This window comes from Pagrus pagrus (genome assembly GCF_965226575.1).
Source record: "Pagrus pagrus genome assembly, chromosome: 11".
NCBI classification, from domain to species: Eukaryota; Metazoa; Chordata; class Actinopteri; order Spariformes; family Sparidae; genus Pagrus; species Pagrus pagrus.
In genome coordinates, this window is record NC_140195.1 from 8,631,210 (window position 1) to 8,645,122 (window position 13,913).

The 13,913-nt window shown below is 38.7% G+C and overlaps 2 protein-coding genes across 7 annotated transcripts in view; one reads left to right on the forward strand and one right to left on the reverse strand.

Annotated features, from left to right (window-relative positions):
- Window positions 1-13,913, reverse strand: part of hmga1a (high mobility group AT-hook 1a) — a gene marked incomplete at its 5' end in the record, with an annotated part of 280,130 nt that overhangs the window by 186,184 nt on the left and 80,033 nt on the right. The window lies entirely within an intron of this gene.
- LOC311265297 (metabotropic glutamate receptor 4-like) overlaps window positions 1-13,913 on the forward strand; it is a 201,695-nt gene that overhangs the window by 147,742 nt on the left and 40,040 nt on the right. Inside the window, exon 4 of the mRNA XM_084366789.1 lies at window positions 12,361-12,496. Within this exon, the coding sequence (XP_084222915.1) occupies window positions 12,361-12,496 (136 nt within the window). The remainder of the gene's footprint in view (window positions 1-12,360; window positions 12,497-13,913) is intronic.

Consider the following 13,913-nt stretch of genomic DNA (forward strand, 5'->3'; position numbering starts at 1 on the left):
CAGCTAGCTCTTCACCCACGCCTGATCAGACAGCAGCATTAATGTTTGCTTTGCCTCACGAGTGGAAGCAGTACACTTTTTATCTTAAGAGTTTTTGCTATGTGGGTTCTCCTTGGTAAGAGGAAAGTCCCATAGTTGTCAGGTGAGTCATTTTAACGCAGTGCAGAAAAGCTCATTTCACAGTGCTTAGAGGCTCGTCTTTGATTTACAAATAATTTGCACTGAGAAGGAAAATGTCATTCACACATTCTGAAATCTAATTTATAGTCTGCCCAGAACCTGTTGTCATGCACCTTTTTTTTTAGATTCAGGATATGAACAGACAACACGCTCTTCAGCAAACTGCTCAGCGGTCTACAATGACAAGTAGTTACTTTTCTCTCCTCAAGAGTTCAAAAATGTATTATCAAATTTTCTTTATATAAAGTGTGTATCCTCGGGTCAAATTGCCACATTTGGACAAAAAAAGATTCCTATTAACAGAGTTCAGAACTTTACTGCTGCTGAAAAATGGGACACTGTTGGATTTCTAGAGCTCCTGCCGACTCAGACAAATCATTTGTGCTTACACAACTGAGCTGAAATAATAGTTTCTAATGTGATGTCATGGTTGTCAATAAAAGAGCGCTTCTGCCATTTTCAGCAACAATGCTTCAAAGTCTAGTTCTGAAGAAACATTTGTACTGAACAACTGTTTTTATGTTGGTGTGTATTTTACCCAGTCTGGCAGATTGATTCTTTTTATTGAAGTTCCTAATAGACGATAGTTGATGCTTTTATTTAGTGTTTTAACTTAGTTATAATCTCTCAAAATCTGGTGTCATTCCTACAAATGCTAATTTTCTTCTAAAATGTGATTTTCTGACCATGGTACTGCACATAATAAACACAAAAACAACATGATAACATGGAAAAATAAGGATAATATGTGTTTTATCAAAATAATAATGTGCTTTCACTAAAAACTACACAGCAGTGGATAGGCACTGCATATTTACAATACAGCATGTACCAACTTGAGGGAACAGTGTGGGATAAATGATATGTACAAAATAGCATGTTCTGTCACCACTGCCCTCTTGCCCTCCATGAGCTTCCCCTGCACTGTGGGGATAAATACAGAGTGGGTCCATTTCCCCTCCGGGACTTACAGTGTGCTGATATCACAGAGCAGAGTTGCTGACAGATGTAATAGCAGGACTAGTTGCCATTTGGCTTAAGAAAGTAACCATGCCAACAAATACTTTCATTTGATCCATCAACTTTGAGGCCAGAGTGTTACTGCACTTCCACCCTGTCTTGTGCTCATATATGCTTTCACAGATTGTTAGCGGAGTCATCAATACAAGCTTGAGTGGATCATTTTTTTCTATTAGAGACTGAAGATTGGACCCATGCAGTTCATAACACTGCATTTAAGAGCCGGTCCAGAGTATAATACCTGTTGGGGCTCTGTAATTGTTTCATTGCTCCCTTTCTTTACTTTTATTACAATAAAGGCAAGTCCTTGGTCTCAAATTACCTCAGCTCTTTTGTCAAAACCAGTAGCCATGCCACCAACATATTCCCTTTTTTTTTTTATTCTTTTCTTTTCTTTCTTTTTTTTTTATTAAGTGATGCAACACAAGACAAGTGAGAGACATGATCGAAAAGACAGTGTAAAATTGGAGACAGTAAGACAAAACTAGACAATTAATTGAACAGGCAAAGACTAATGGGTACATTGCATTGTATGTTGACGGTGTAGAAAGGTGGTTTGTGTGTGTGTGTGTGTGTGTGTAATTGTGTGTGTAATTGGGATGACTTAGAGAAAGAAGAAAAAATAAATAATTAAAATTAAAAAAGAGAATCTCCATTCTTCTTCCTACCTCTACCTCTACCGCTGTGTGACGCTGACCAACATATTCCACTTCTAAATATAGTTGGTTTAACATTTCTTGCACCTCAGCGTGCTGAATGAGCTACTGTAACAAAACAGTTCACATGGGAGGCAATTAAGTCACTAATGCTGTTAGACGGCAAGATAACATTAATTCAGCTGTAGCAGTTTATCCTCAAGCAGTTAGAACTAAACATTTGATGCTAACACATAGAAATATGCCCTTTAAATGCTTAATGTCATGGTAAATTATTGACAGAGCTATCCAGAAGCTTCTAGTTAAAAAAATAAGGCAGAAGAGTTGCAGCTGGCTTAGGGCTGAGCAATATATAGATATCATATCATTATTATGATTCAAAACAATATACAATCTTAGATTTTTTATGTCATTATATCGTGACATGTCATAAGTGCTGTCTTTTCCTGGTTTTAAAGGCTGCATTAGATTAAAGTGATGTAATTTTCAGAACTTACCAAACTATTCTGCACGTTCTAATACTTCCTTATGTCTTTACCCATTTTGTCATTATGTCCACATTACTGATGACTATTTTTCAAAAATCTAATTGTGTTAATATTTTGTGAAAGTACCAATGGTCATTGGTTTATGGCTTTGCAGCCTTCTCATCTGTGAGTCCACTACCCTCTCCTCCACCTCCCTACATGAAAATCAGGTAATAAACATGCTATGTGAACTTGATATGACACGTTTTGAAGAATGTCAAAACGGTAACCAGCCTATGACATGTACAAATTTGAAAATATCTGTGGTTTGCAGAAACTGCTAACATCTTACCCTGGCAACTAGGCTGTTTTGTCTCACCGAGTGTAAACACACCATGGTGTCACCCATTGGTTTACGGAGGTTTCAAAGTCTTGAGTTTGGCATTCTGGCAGTCGCCATCCTGTTTTGGACCATATTCGAGAGAGTGCGGAGCTGGGGACGATTCTGATTGGATCTGACTGATGAGACACCATGTTAGCTACTAGGTAGCCATGCTCTAAAACACACCTTGCTTTATTGTCTATTTTTCTCTAAATAGGGCCATAATTTAAAAAATGAACATCATGCTGTATTGTAGGAGACTTGAAACTAGCGACTGAGACAATAAACTCATTAGGAAACTGAGGTAAAAAGTTTTTTCTTCTTTTTTTTTTAAACCTGCTGGTCATTAGAACTCCTGCATGGGCTTCACTTTTCAGACCTGGAAGCTCAGTCCATAGTTTATACAGTCAATGTGCCTCACCGTTATGGGAATCAACACACCAAGACCAATGGAGCCCCTCGCATTTGTTTAATGCAGGAGGTTTCGCCCACTCAGTCCCCTTTGCCAGCTTCACTGGCAGTTGAAATACAAAACAACCTGCCTTTGTCTCAGGCATTACTCACAATTTAACATTTTTCTTGTCTTCAGGATTGTAAAACATTAACTCTAAAATAAAACAGTGCTAGTTAGGGCAATAAATAATCATTGATCATCCCAGTGATGAAAATGATTTGAGAACATACTGTATGTTTAGGCGTTTTTGAATAGAGATGGTGGCATACTTATTTTACAGAAAACATATTTGGTAGGAAGATGCACAACAGTAATCCCAGCCTTATTTAATCTGATCTAATTTCACACATCACCATGCAGATGTCTTTCTTATTAACATCACAGCATCGCCCCGTGAGTACATTTGAAACCCATTATAAGAGACTAAACAGCAAGCTAGAAAATTGCTTCCTATCATTTTGTTTCATCTTATGCTTCTTTGATACCAAAATACTCAGCACCAGCACTTACTGTCAATAAAATAGCAAAAACAGGTCACAGAGGAAGTATCAGAGAACCAACAGGGGAAAACGGCATGTAGAGACAGACTATTGTCACATCTCCCCGGGGGAATTAAGGGTTTATTTCACCGAACCGGAGTTGGTTATTGTTGGAACAGTGGATAGACTAATCATGATAGTTTTGGTGTGTCATATTTTGTTTTTTCTGTTGAGTTTGACTGAAGTATGTTTGACAATGATAAAATTACTGTCTCTGCAAATGGAGTCTGGTGGCTTTGACAAGTGGCTGTTTCTGGTTAATCCAGAAGGTTCTTATTCTCTAATAAAAAGCTCTATCTCTGCAGGGATCCTTTCAATAACATTGTTGGACTCTTAGAATAACAATCTGAGCCTGTCAGTGGTAAAAACAAGCACTTTAGTGGACGTACGTACTTTGATGGTTTGCAATTGCCCACAGGGGAAACATCGAAGCTGTTTTAATGGCTGACAGCTGTAACAGTTTTGCTCAATACTGAACCAATTTCCAAAATAGTTGTCACTATTAGTCACTTGGACACAACATACGGATAACAAGTAACTCTTTGACATCAGACAGTAATATAGATGTCCATATCGATTTTGTTATTCTCAAACCAAGATTGTAGGAAGACATTTAGTAGAACTTTAAGAATAGAAAAAAAACAAAAAACTTTTTGCAAGTGTTATCCCGGTTGCCCTGGAACTTTGTGGGGTCTGACTAATAGCAAAACAATCACTTCAGTAGACTCCTGTATGTACAGTAATGTAACCTAGTTTACTACTCCAGCGAGAGGGCGAAACCTGAGTAACGACCTAGCAACAGAGACGATTTCTAGTCAGTGCTGGGATTTCCCAAACTGAATAAATACCACACATATCAACACATAACTGCCTTGGTGCTCTATCTATAACTATTGTTATCTTTGCTCTGTCTTAATGTGATTGCTGGAAGTCCAATCTTCATCAAAGTTGGTGCATATCATGTTTGAATTACCACAAACATTGGCTGCATGTTTGATTTGAGATACCATGTATAGTCTTTTCCATGATTGGGTAACAAACCTTTGTGGGTGTGGTAAAATTACTTCAAACTTCCATAACTCGTCCAATTGCAACCAAATTTTGGTCAAGTCCACGATTATTTCAATTCAATTGGTTAATACAAATCACTACAACTAGCAAGTTGATAACCAATCGGATTGCTTGGTCAGAACTACTGTCATACACTGATCACTTACCACTATGTTATATGGAAATTGGGATGCACTGGTAAGGTATGCTCATCGTTTCACTTATGAAACCAGTTCCCTTTTGAATTAACAATAACAGTACTATGCAATACTTTATTACTCTTACCTCTACCTTACGTTGGAGCTAAGTATAAACACAAAAATACAGTTTCTTATAGTGATTTGATTTGAGGAAGTACTACTACTAGTAGTAGTGATATTGCTGCTGCTGCTGCTACATGTTTACAAAGCTCCTCTTTCTACTGACTTAAGATCCCCAACATATTTTGGTAAAACTCAAATATGTAACATTGCAGATGAACAGAATGAAATTAGGTTTTTTTTTTTTTTTTTGCTGTTTTGTTAAACTGACTCCAGTGGTCTTTTGGGTTGTGTGTAATACTAATTTGAGTAAACATCAAATTATTTTTTAGCAACACTGGTGATGTGGCTCCATATTCATGCCTTATATTAAAAATTCTTCTCATAGTTTTCTTCCTGTTTATTTCTGAGTGATGAAGCCGAATACCCCTTTCAATATAATATAGACAAATTCAACAGCACCACAATATGCAGCCTCAAAATGCACCCCAGAATAGATTGAAAGCACAAACTCAATAAAAACTGAACTTTTTCAATAAGGTCACTTATATTGCTATGTTTTTCATGACCTGGAAGACTGAGAACCTTCATCAACATCCTGCAATGTTATTACATTTCATTACATATTAGAGATTGTTCCATTTTTCTAGTCTCTCAGTATACAGTATGTCTAATCTGCTCGAGATATTTGTTTACATTGGCAGAGCAAAGGCAGACAGAGTTGGTGTGTTTCTCTGCTGAGAGGAGGAATGTGGCTCTCACCAGCCGTACATTAAACCATACTGTAGTTCAACCTCATTTTACCCAGCAGCACGTCATGGTGATCGCACTGCTCATCACATGATCCAGCCCAAAGCTGGTCTCTGATATCAGTCTGCAGAGTCAGCAAGTTGTCCGGGCTGTGTAGAAAATGAACCCAGACACATCCATGTGCTCGAAATTAATTTTAAATGAAGATACACCATATACACACATACTACACAATGCATACACAGCTCTTGTGGGAAGACATCTTTGATCAAATGTAGGTAAGTAGATGTGGAGAATGACATAGATGTTGGGCATTATGAAGACAAATTATAATGACACATAGGTGGAAGTGGGGTCATTCATCTTCTGCTCTCTAATATGAGGGCCTTTCATGCGGTCCAGATAAATCATAATTGCTACTAAATCTTGATGCAAGTGCTTTCTGCTTCTTACACACAACATGTTTGTTCATTTGTGTGTTACCACACTTTCACTGTCTTTAAATATATCCGAGCCATCCTCGTAACACTGCAGAAAAGAATGCAACCTGGTAGGTGGGGGTATCTTTGTGGCCCAGCAGTTTAAAATAATTATAACGGTATTATACTGTAATTGATCCCCGGGGGAGAAATTCATTTCTTTTTATCCCTCCAGCCCTGCACAGTGAGGTGAGAGCACAGCGTCAGTGACAGAACAGCGCCTCAGGGACAGTGGGGGAATTTAATGTTTTGCTCCAGGACACTTTAGCAGGGCGGTTTCTTCTGAACAGCTGAGGCTGAACCTGGGCCCCTTTCTGTTCAGGGTCGGTTTCCCCAAAGATTTCAGCCCAGTCTCCTTCCTCCCACTATTTCACTCCCACTCACTTGCAGCTGCATTTGTGATAAGCGAGGAAAAACAGAACCTGCAGATAATCTACCAATATTAAAACACAGCACACCTGCTGTAATTAATTTAGGGTTACATTTTTCTACCAGGTACGGTCAGGATTTTACCTTTACTGTTGTTTTTCTTGCCTAAAATCAATTCAGTCCATTCATTTCCTCTCCCTGTCAGGGGCCTGAGCGTGTCACAGCATGCATTAGATGAAAGGCAGAGAAACATTGGACACGTTGCCAGTTTATCGCAGGCCTCTGATCAGCTGATTTGTGTAAATAATTTGGTATACAGTAAATCAGAGAGGGATATTATTTACCTCTCTGTTTAGTGTATCACCTTGTCTTGGTTCCCGCCATTTTTCATTACTTTAATCTCATCTGAGAGTTTTTGTATGATGTGAACCAGTGTGATCAGACCACTGAGGCAGAGCACTGCCGTTCTCCACATAAGACGATTGGTCGGTAGCCAGACAGTATATACCGAACTATCAATAGATTGATGGAACAACACTGACGTTCAAAGCAGATGGGAATTCAGGTCTGTGCAGCTCAAACAGGCTCCCTAATTATTAGCCGATTGTGTCTGTTGGCCAATAAATCATTCGCTGCCATGCGAAAGAGGTAGCAGCTGATGTTTTTATTCAGTGTTTAAGAAGCTGACAATTCAAGCCTGCAACAAGGGAAAACTGTTGCCCATCAGCAGAGGTGGCAAAAGTACACACATTATTTGCTCAAGTGGAAGCGCAGATACTAAAACAAAAGACTAGTAGAAGCACTGATTCAACTTCTTTACTCAAAGTATAAAAGAAAATGCAGGCTCTGAAATGTGCTCAAAGTAAAAAAGAAAAAAATTGTCCCCCTGAAGGACATTCTGCCGGCCACTTCTGTGCAAAGCAATGCCATATTAATACACATTTATTAAACTTAAAGTTAGAAACAAATAACAAAGACCAGAAAGATACTTGACTGCTGAGTCTCAAATACCATCATTTTGGGCTGGTAAAGTGTTCTCATATAGATAATTAGGCAGTATTTGACAATCTGGGGATGTAACTCAACAATCCACTATCTTTTTCCAGGAAGTTACATCTTAAGTATAGTAACAAAGTATTTGTTATTTCCCACCTCTGCCTATCAGTAGAATGTAGAAGAAACATTAGTGTTAGTTCTCTGTATTTCTGTTTCCTGTAATGTCCCCCAGCTGCAAATTAAGCCTGCTTTTGTTGGTATTTCGACCACGGCCATCCCAATAAACAGACTATTTATATACGTGCACCTTCACCACAACGCCCACCTGGGTGTATTTTGTGTGCTTCTGCACCACTGTTCACCAAGCAAGGGAGCTGTGCTGCAATCAGGGACTGTGCCAGGGAATATTTAATGTTTATGGCAGCACTGTCTCTCCCACGGGTGTCAAATGAGGAGGAATATTAGTGTTCTGAGCTATTAGGAGAGCACAGACTGGGGCTGACAATGAAAGACACGCGAGAGGAGGCTCGCAGTCTCCTCAGCAACGGATATTTTTAGAGTTGGTTTTTAGACATGGCTCAGATCTTAAGAGTGGTATAGGATGAGTGTTGGGAGAGTACTGTAGCACTCTGCTCAATAAGTTTTCTGCAGTATCTGCAGAATAAAGGCTACTTCACTTTATCAGTAGATTAGACTATGCATTTAGTAATTTCAGTAATTTATTGGGTTTTGGCACATTGCAACAAGTCATCGGGAAAATGACCAAACTAGCTAAATGTGAAGATTAATTACTGTTTTGGTTTGTTTTTCACTTTGTGAAACCTAAAGCATAACCCTGTTGTTCAGTTTGGTTAACACAAGCCACTGATTGTTAATCTAATGATATCATTTCCAGGTAATTGATGAAATTTTGATGTATAACATAATAAATCACCAGATGACCCTGTTTGTCTCTGAAGACACAAACAAACAGGTAGATGGAGTTTTTTCTTTTCAAGGCTGCTAAACATTTGTAATTAATTGCTTCATAATTGTGTTTCTCTATGCTCTTGTGTTTACAAAGTAAAATGAGATGGGAGATGGTGGTCTGGTTCACTTTAAGTGAAGTCTAATAAGTAGCGGTGTGCAGACAAGCGCATGGGGAGTCTTTCTTTATCTATCTAATTACATCCTGTCCAATGGCAAAATGGAATCTAGCAAAGTGTTTTATTGAAAATCTGATTCCTCTAAAGAGACTAATTTCATTATCTTAAATTAATATAAAATATGCAATCAGCAAGACCAATTAAAAGCCACATGAAAATGTAATCATGGAGCAGCCTTACACAGCTGAATCAACATGTAAAATATATTTTAATATGGAAATGATATAATATACATTAGTTTGGTATTTTTGCATGTATGTAGCACCCTGCGAAGAGTATAGGATTAGATGCAGAACAGAAAAACAAAGGTTTATATTTGGTGCATGTGGGGATTGAGTCTATTATTTAGTAGTTGCTCCATGTCATGGAGACTGAATTGGTTTCCTCCAGTCAAGGGACTATATCTTTGACCATCCTGTACTTAGAAAGTAATGGATGGACAGATGCATGTGACTGAATGGATAGTATAAGCAATAAAAAAGATTGCCGTGTCTACCCTTTCAAAAGAAGAGAGTTCCAACACCGGTCCCATGGAGAGCCCTGTTCCGTGTGCCGTAACTCCAACGGGCCGGGATCTTATCCCTTCGGTCCTCCTGGTATTCTCTCTGGAGGTTAAACAAAGCTACAGCCTGCTGCCTGGGTGATGTGAGGGGAGAAGAAAAGGAAGGCTTGAGTGCTCTGCTTCCACATAGCAGATGTTGGGGGAACTGGGGACTGAAGTACTAGTGAGGCAAAGACATAGAATCTAATGATTGATAGAGTCTTTCAGAGCAGAGAGCTGCTGCTCGGCTGGTACTAAATTTCCCACGTGCCTGTCCGGGTAGTTTTAGTGCAATGACACAGTGATGTAGACAGATAAACCTCGGCTTCAGTCTCAGCAAACACCCAGCAACCAGGAGCACATACAGTAGATGTGTGTAGGTTCAAGACTAAAACTACAGCATGTGTACGCCAGAGGAAACATACACATAAAGACACACACATTCTTTTTGTCAATAATCTTTGCACATTTTCTTCTGTTTTTGAAATCTCAATTATTGTAGAACTGGGTATAAATACAGAAGCCTATCAATACTTACGCCTGCAGCACTAGTATTCACACCTATCAGTGAGAGTACAGCAAATGATAAGTGTAAATCTCCAGACTGCGTTGCAACAAACCCACAGCAGCCATTATCATTTGTGACGACGATGTGCAGCTCTGGCTATTTGTATCATTATAAAATCAAATGGTCAATGAATTTGTTTACTGTCATACTGAAACATACAAACAAAGTGCTTCACAATAAAGGATAAAATGAGAAGTAAAGAGAGATAAAACGATACCTCCCATGTGAATTAAAAAAGTGATGAAATTGCGCACACTATTATTCAAGATTAAGTCAATACATTTAAAGTGTGTAAAATTAAAGAAACTAAGTAATTAATTAATGTATTGGTGGTTTATAGATTGCTGTGAGGACTGCAAAATAGCCAACCTAAACATCTTTTTATAATTAGATTTGGTTATTTCACCTTACTCTTTCACCCTCAAGCTAAAATCCATGTACAACTTGTCTGTAGTGTGCAGATTAGGAAATGGCAGACGCAGATGTTTTTTGTCCGTATGCATCATTCATAAATCTTGCCGCCCCAGGTTAACTGCGGTGTAACCGTACACAGAAGTCTGGTATATACCTTAATTTTGGGGCCAAAGTTCAGTACAACAGGAGAAAAGAAACAAAAAAAATCCCAAATGCATAAGGCAAGGTTTCTTTACTGTTTCATTTTTACAGTTCGTTCCACCTTTTTTTCAACAGACAGCAGTGTAAGTTACTGTTTGAACCACCTCGTGTCCACCTGAGGTAATTGGTTAAGCCTGTACGGCTTTAAGCAGTAAAAACAGTGAACATTCACACATAGGTCATATTGTCATGCAGTGTTGATAAAAAAAATGTAAAAGTGATGTAGATGTCTTTTGCTTCCTTAATGTCATTGGCCCTGTCTGCTTTCAATGACGTTTGGGAACAAATTCATGTACCATTACATAGTTGTTCAGTATATCGGCCAAATCACTGTGACAGTCACTTCCGGGTAGAAAACTGGAAGTTGATATGTATTGTGAAGATATGTGATATTAGCAAACTTGTATATTTCTTTTTGTCATTTCCATTTTCATGTTTAAATATATATAGTAAAATACGCTAGTCTGACGTTTCTGATGTTTCTGCTGTGCTTATTTTATTTTTATGTAGACTTCAGAGGTGGAAAAAGTAAATTAGTAAGGTTTGATGTGGCTGTGCTGAAAAGAAAAGGCTCTTTCCTGAGTGCCAAAGGAAACATGCACTTATAGGAGACATGGGCCAGTACACACAAAGGAATTAACCTACTCCTCCAGTGTTATCCATTAAACAGCTGAGTGAATGTTTAAGCCAGATTTTTTCGCGTTCTAGCTGTGACATGCATGACCACAGGAAACCTACAGCCCCAGTGGAGGAGCAAAACCGCGGGTTTGAAGAAAAAGCAAACATCATTAAATTCATCCAGAGTGAACTATCAGGACAACAGTGCGTGCCACTGACTCTAGTCCCTCACTGACTTAACCGAAAGTGACTTTTTGTACCCATGAGCAGAGCAGCCCAACAACATTGTTAATTTAATGGCATCCCCCTTTCTTTACTCATATTTCCAGTTACCCAACCTATTAATTTCTGAGCTGGGGCCAGGCTTTGTTTTATGGTGTGAGTCTGGCTGCCATGAACAGAACTAGAGGGTATTATTCCTGCATTGATTGTTCATTGGGCTGGCTTTGTACTGTGTCACGAAAGGGAAATTCATTAGCATGCACATAACTCTCTGTGGCATTTTGGCAGGGCGACAAAAGGGTTATCCTGAAATGTTGCATTGGGAATTAAAAGCCTTAGCTTGTTGGTAACCAAGGGACGCCCCCTGCTGCATTTAGACATGTTCAATACTTGGAGGGACTGTCTTTAAACTGATCCATGGGGAATTGTGGTAGTCGTAGGTATTTCCTAACGAGGCAAACTAATCAATTTCACTGGAGAACACTCTAGGTTTACCAGCATGTTGACTGGTTTTGTGTCTCTTTCAAAGACAGTTCAATCTTCAGATTTCAAAGAGGAAATTTGGTAAACAGTAGTTTTTAAGTTAAATAAAATGAAACAACCAACGTAACAAGACAAATGGCTCTGACCATATAGAACCAGTTTTCAATTACAAAATTTATGTACTTCCAAATACTACCCGATTCCCCCGGTCTCACTGGCAGGACCATAAAGTGAATTGATGGGTCTCTATGTCTCAAAGTTGCCCCTTGTGGTCCAAGGAAAGATTTTTTTTTTTAATACCTTTCATCCCTCAAGCTGGGAAATATTGCACCTGTACACATTTAATAGCACATCTATCATAAAAAAAAAGTCAAGAGGTTTGAGAAAGATTTGTGTGGGTTAAAAGAAAGTAGAAAGAATCCAACAAATAATTCTGCTAAGACACACATTAAACTGCAGGATATAAATGCACGTGATGTTAATATGTCTGCTAATGAGATCTGGTCAGACATTTCACAGATAAACCTCTTTAATATGGAAACGTTTCTCTTTTGTCTTCCAATTAGGTGGTCTGTGCATTTCCCAGACAGTGAAAATACCCCGTGAGCCAAAATCTGGAGAGTTTGACAAGATCATCCGCAGGCTGAGTGAGAACCCTAATGCCCGAGTCGTCATTATCTTCGCCAATGAGGACGACATCAGGTGAGTGCAGTGGATTCCTAATTGCTGTCAGCTAATATCTCTTTAACCTGACTTATCTCAATAAGTCAAGTCATTTTTTATTTATACAGTCCAACATCACATGCCTCAGGGGGCTTTACAATCTCTACAGTTTTTTTTACAATCTCTACAGTTTTTTTTAAACCCTCTGTCCTTAGACCCCCATTTCAAGTCAGGGAAAATTAAAAAAAAAGCTTTTAGCAGGAAAAAATTAAAGGATGTGGATCGAGGAGGACGACTTAGCAGGCCGACGCATCTCCACACAACCATTTAAGCACTTTTACCCACAGATTGATATTTCTTTTGTAACATTCCTGCCATATTTTTCCTTGTGTGCAATTAGACTGAGTCGAAGTTAAAAGTTTTCAAAAACGTGCCATCTAAAATAATGTCTTTACCTGGGGCTGCCTTTGTAGCATGCATTAAAATGTCTCCTATACAGTATGTTTAAATGAATTACATTCCCTTTTCCTGTTAAATTACAGTACACTACTCACTCATCAGTTATGAATAGTAAAAGTGGTTATATTTAGGTGTATTTTCCCTTTTTTCATTTAGGCATATTCACACGCACATTGCACTGATACATTCACACACACACACACACACACACACACACACACACACACACACACACACACACACTTGATTCACACACGAATCAACTTAGGACTGGCGGGGAGTCAACTTAAACCCAGTGGGCCACTGGTCTTGCACGTCACTGACAAAAACCCTGCTGTAATTACCTGCTACCCAGAGGTGCAAATTAACTTATGTACATTTTTTTAAGGTACTTTGGTCTTCTACTCCAGAGTACAGAGGGTTATAATTAACTTTTAATTCCACTACATTTATTTGACAATAGTATCTACAATTTACACTGTAGGTCGAAGTTTACGTACAAAACCTTCTGAAAGTGAAACTCTTTCACTTGAGTATTTTTACACTGCGGTATTACTTCTGTTAAAATGATCCGAGTGCTACTCCCACCACTGATACTACCTCTGCTATATAGCTTTTTATTTTTCCTTGTGCTAGAGATGGATTTTCCACTCAATTGTTGGAGACTTCTTAAGACGGGTAGTCTGTATTAACAATGATTAATTACTTCGTAGGCTGCATCAACACACACATTACTGTTGTGGCCTTGTTGTTCCCCAACAACCAGTTAGCAGGCTGGTATATTCCTAGTGGAACTGGGCAGTGATTTGGGGCGGTCTATTCATGATGACCAGGGCAGAAGTCCCAGTGCTCATTGACTTAATCCGGTCCTGATAACGGGTAATAGTCTGGATATATAGTAATTACAGAAAGCCAGGGGGATTTCAGCGCTGCATGCCTGCTCTATCCTTGAACCCAGTAAGTATGAGCTGGCAGCAGCCTAATAAGAACTCAAAAT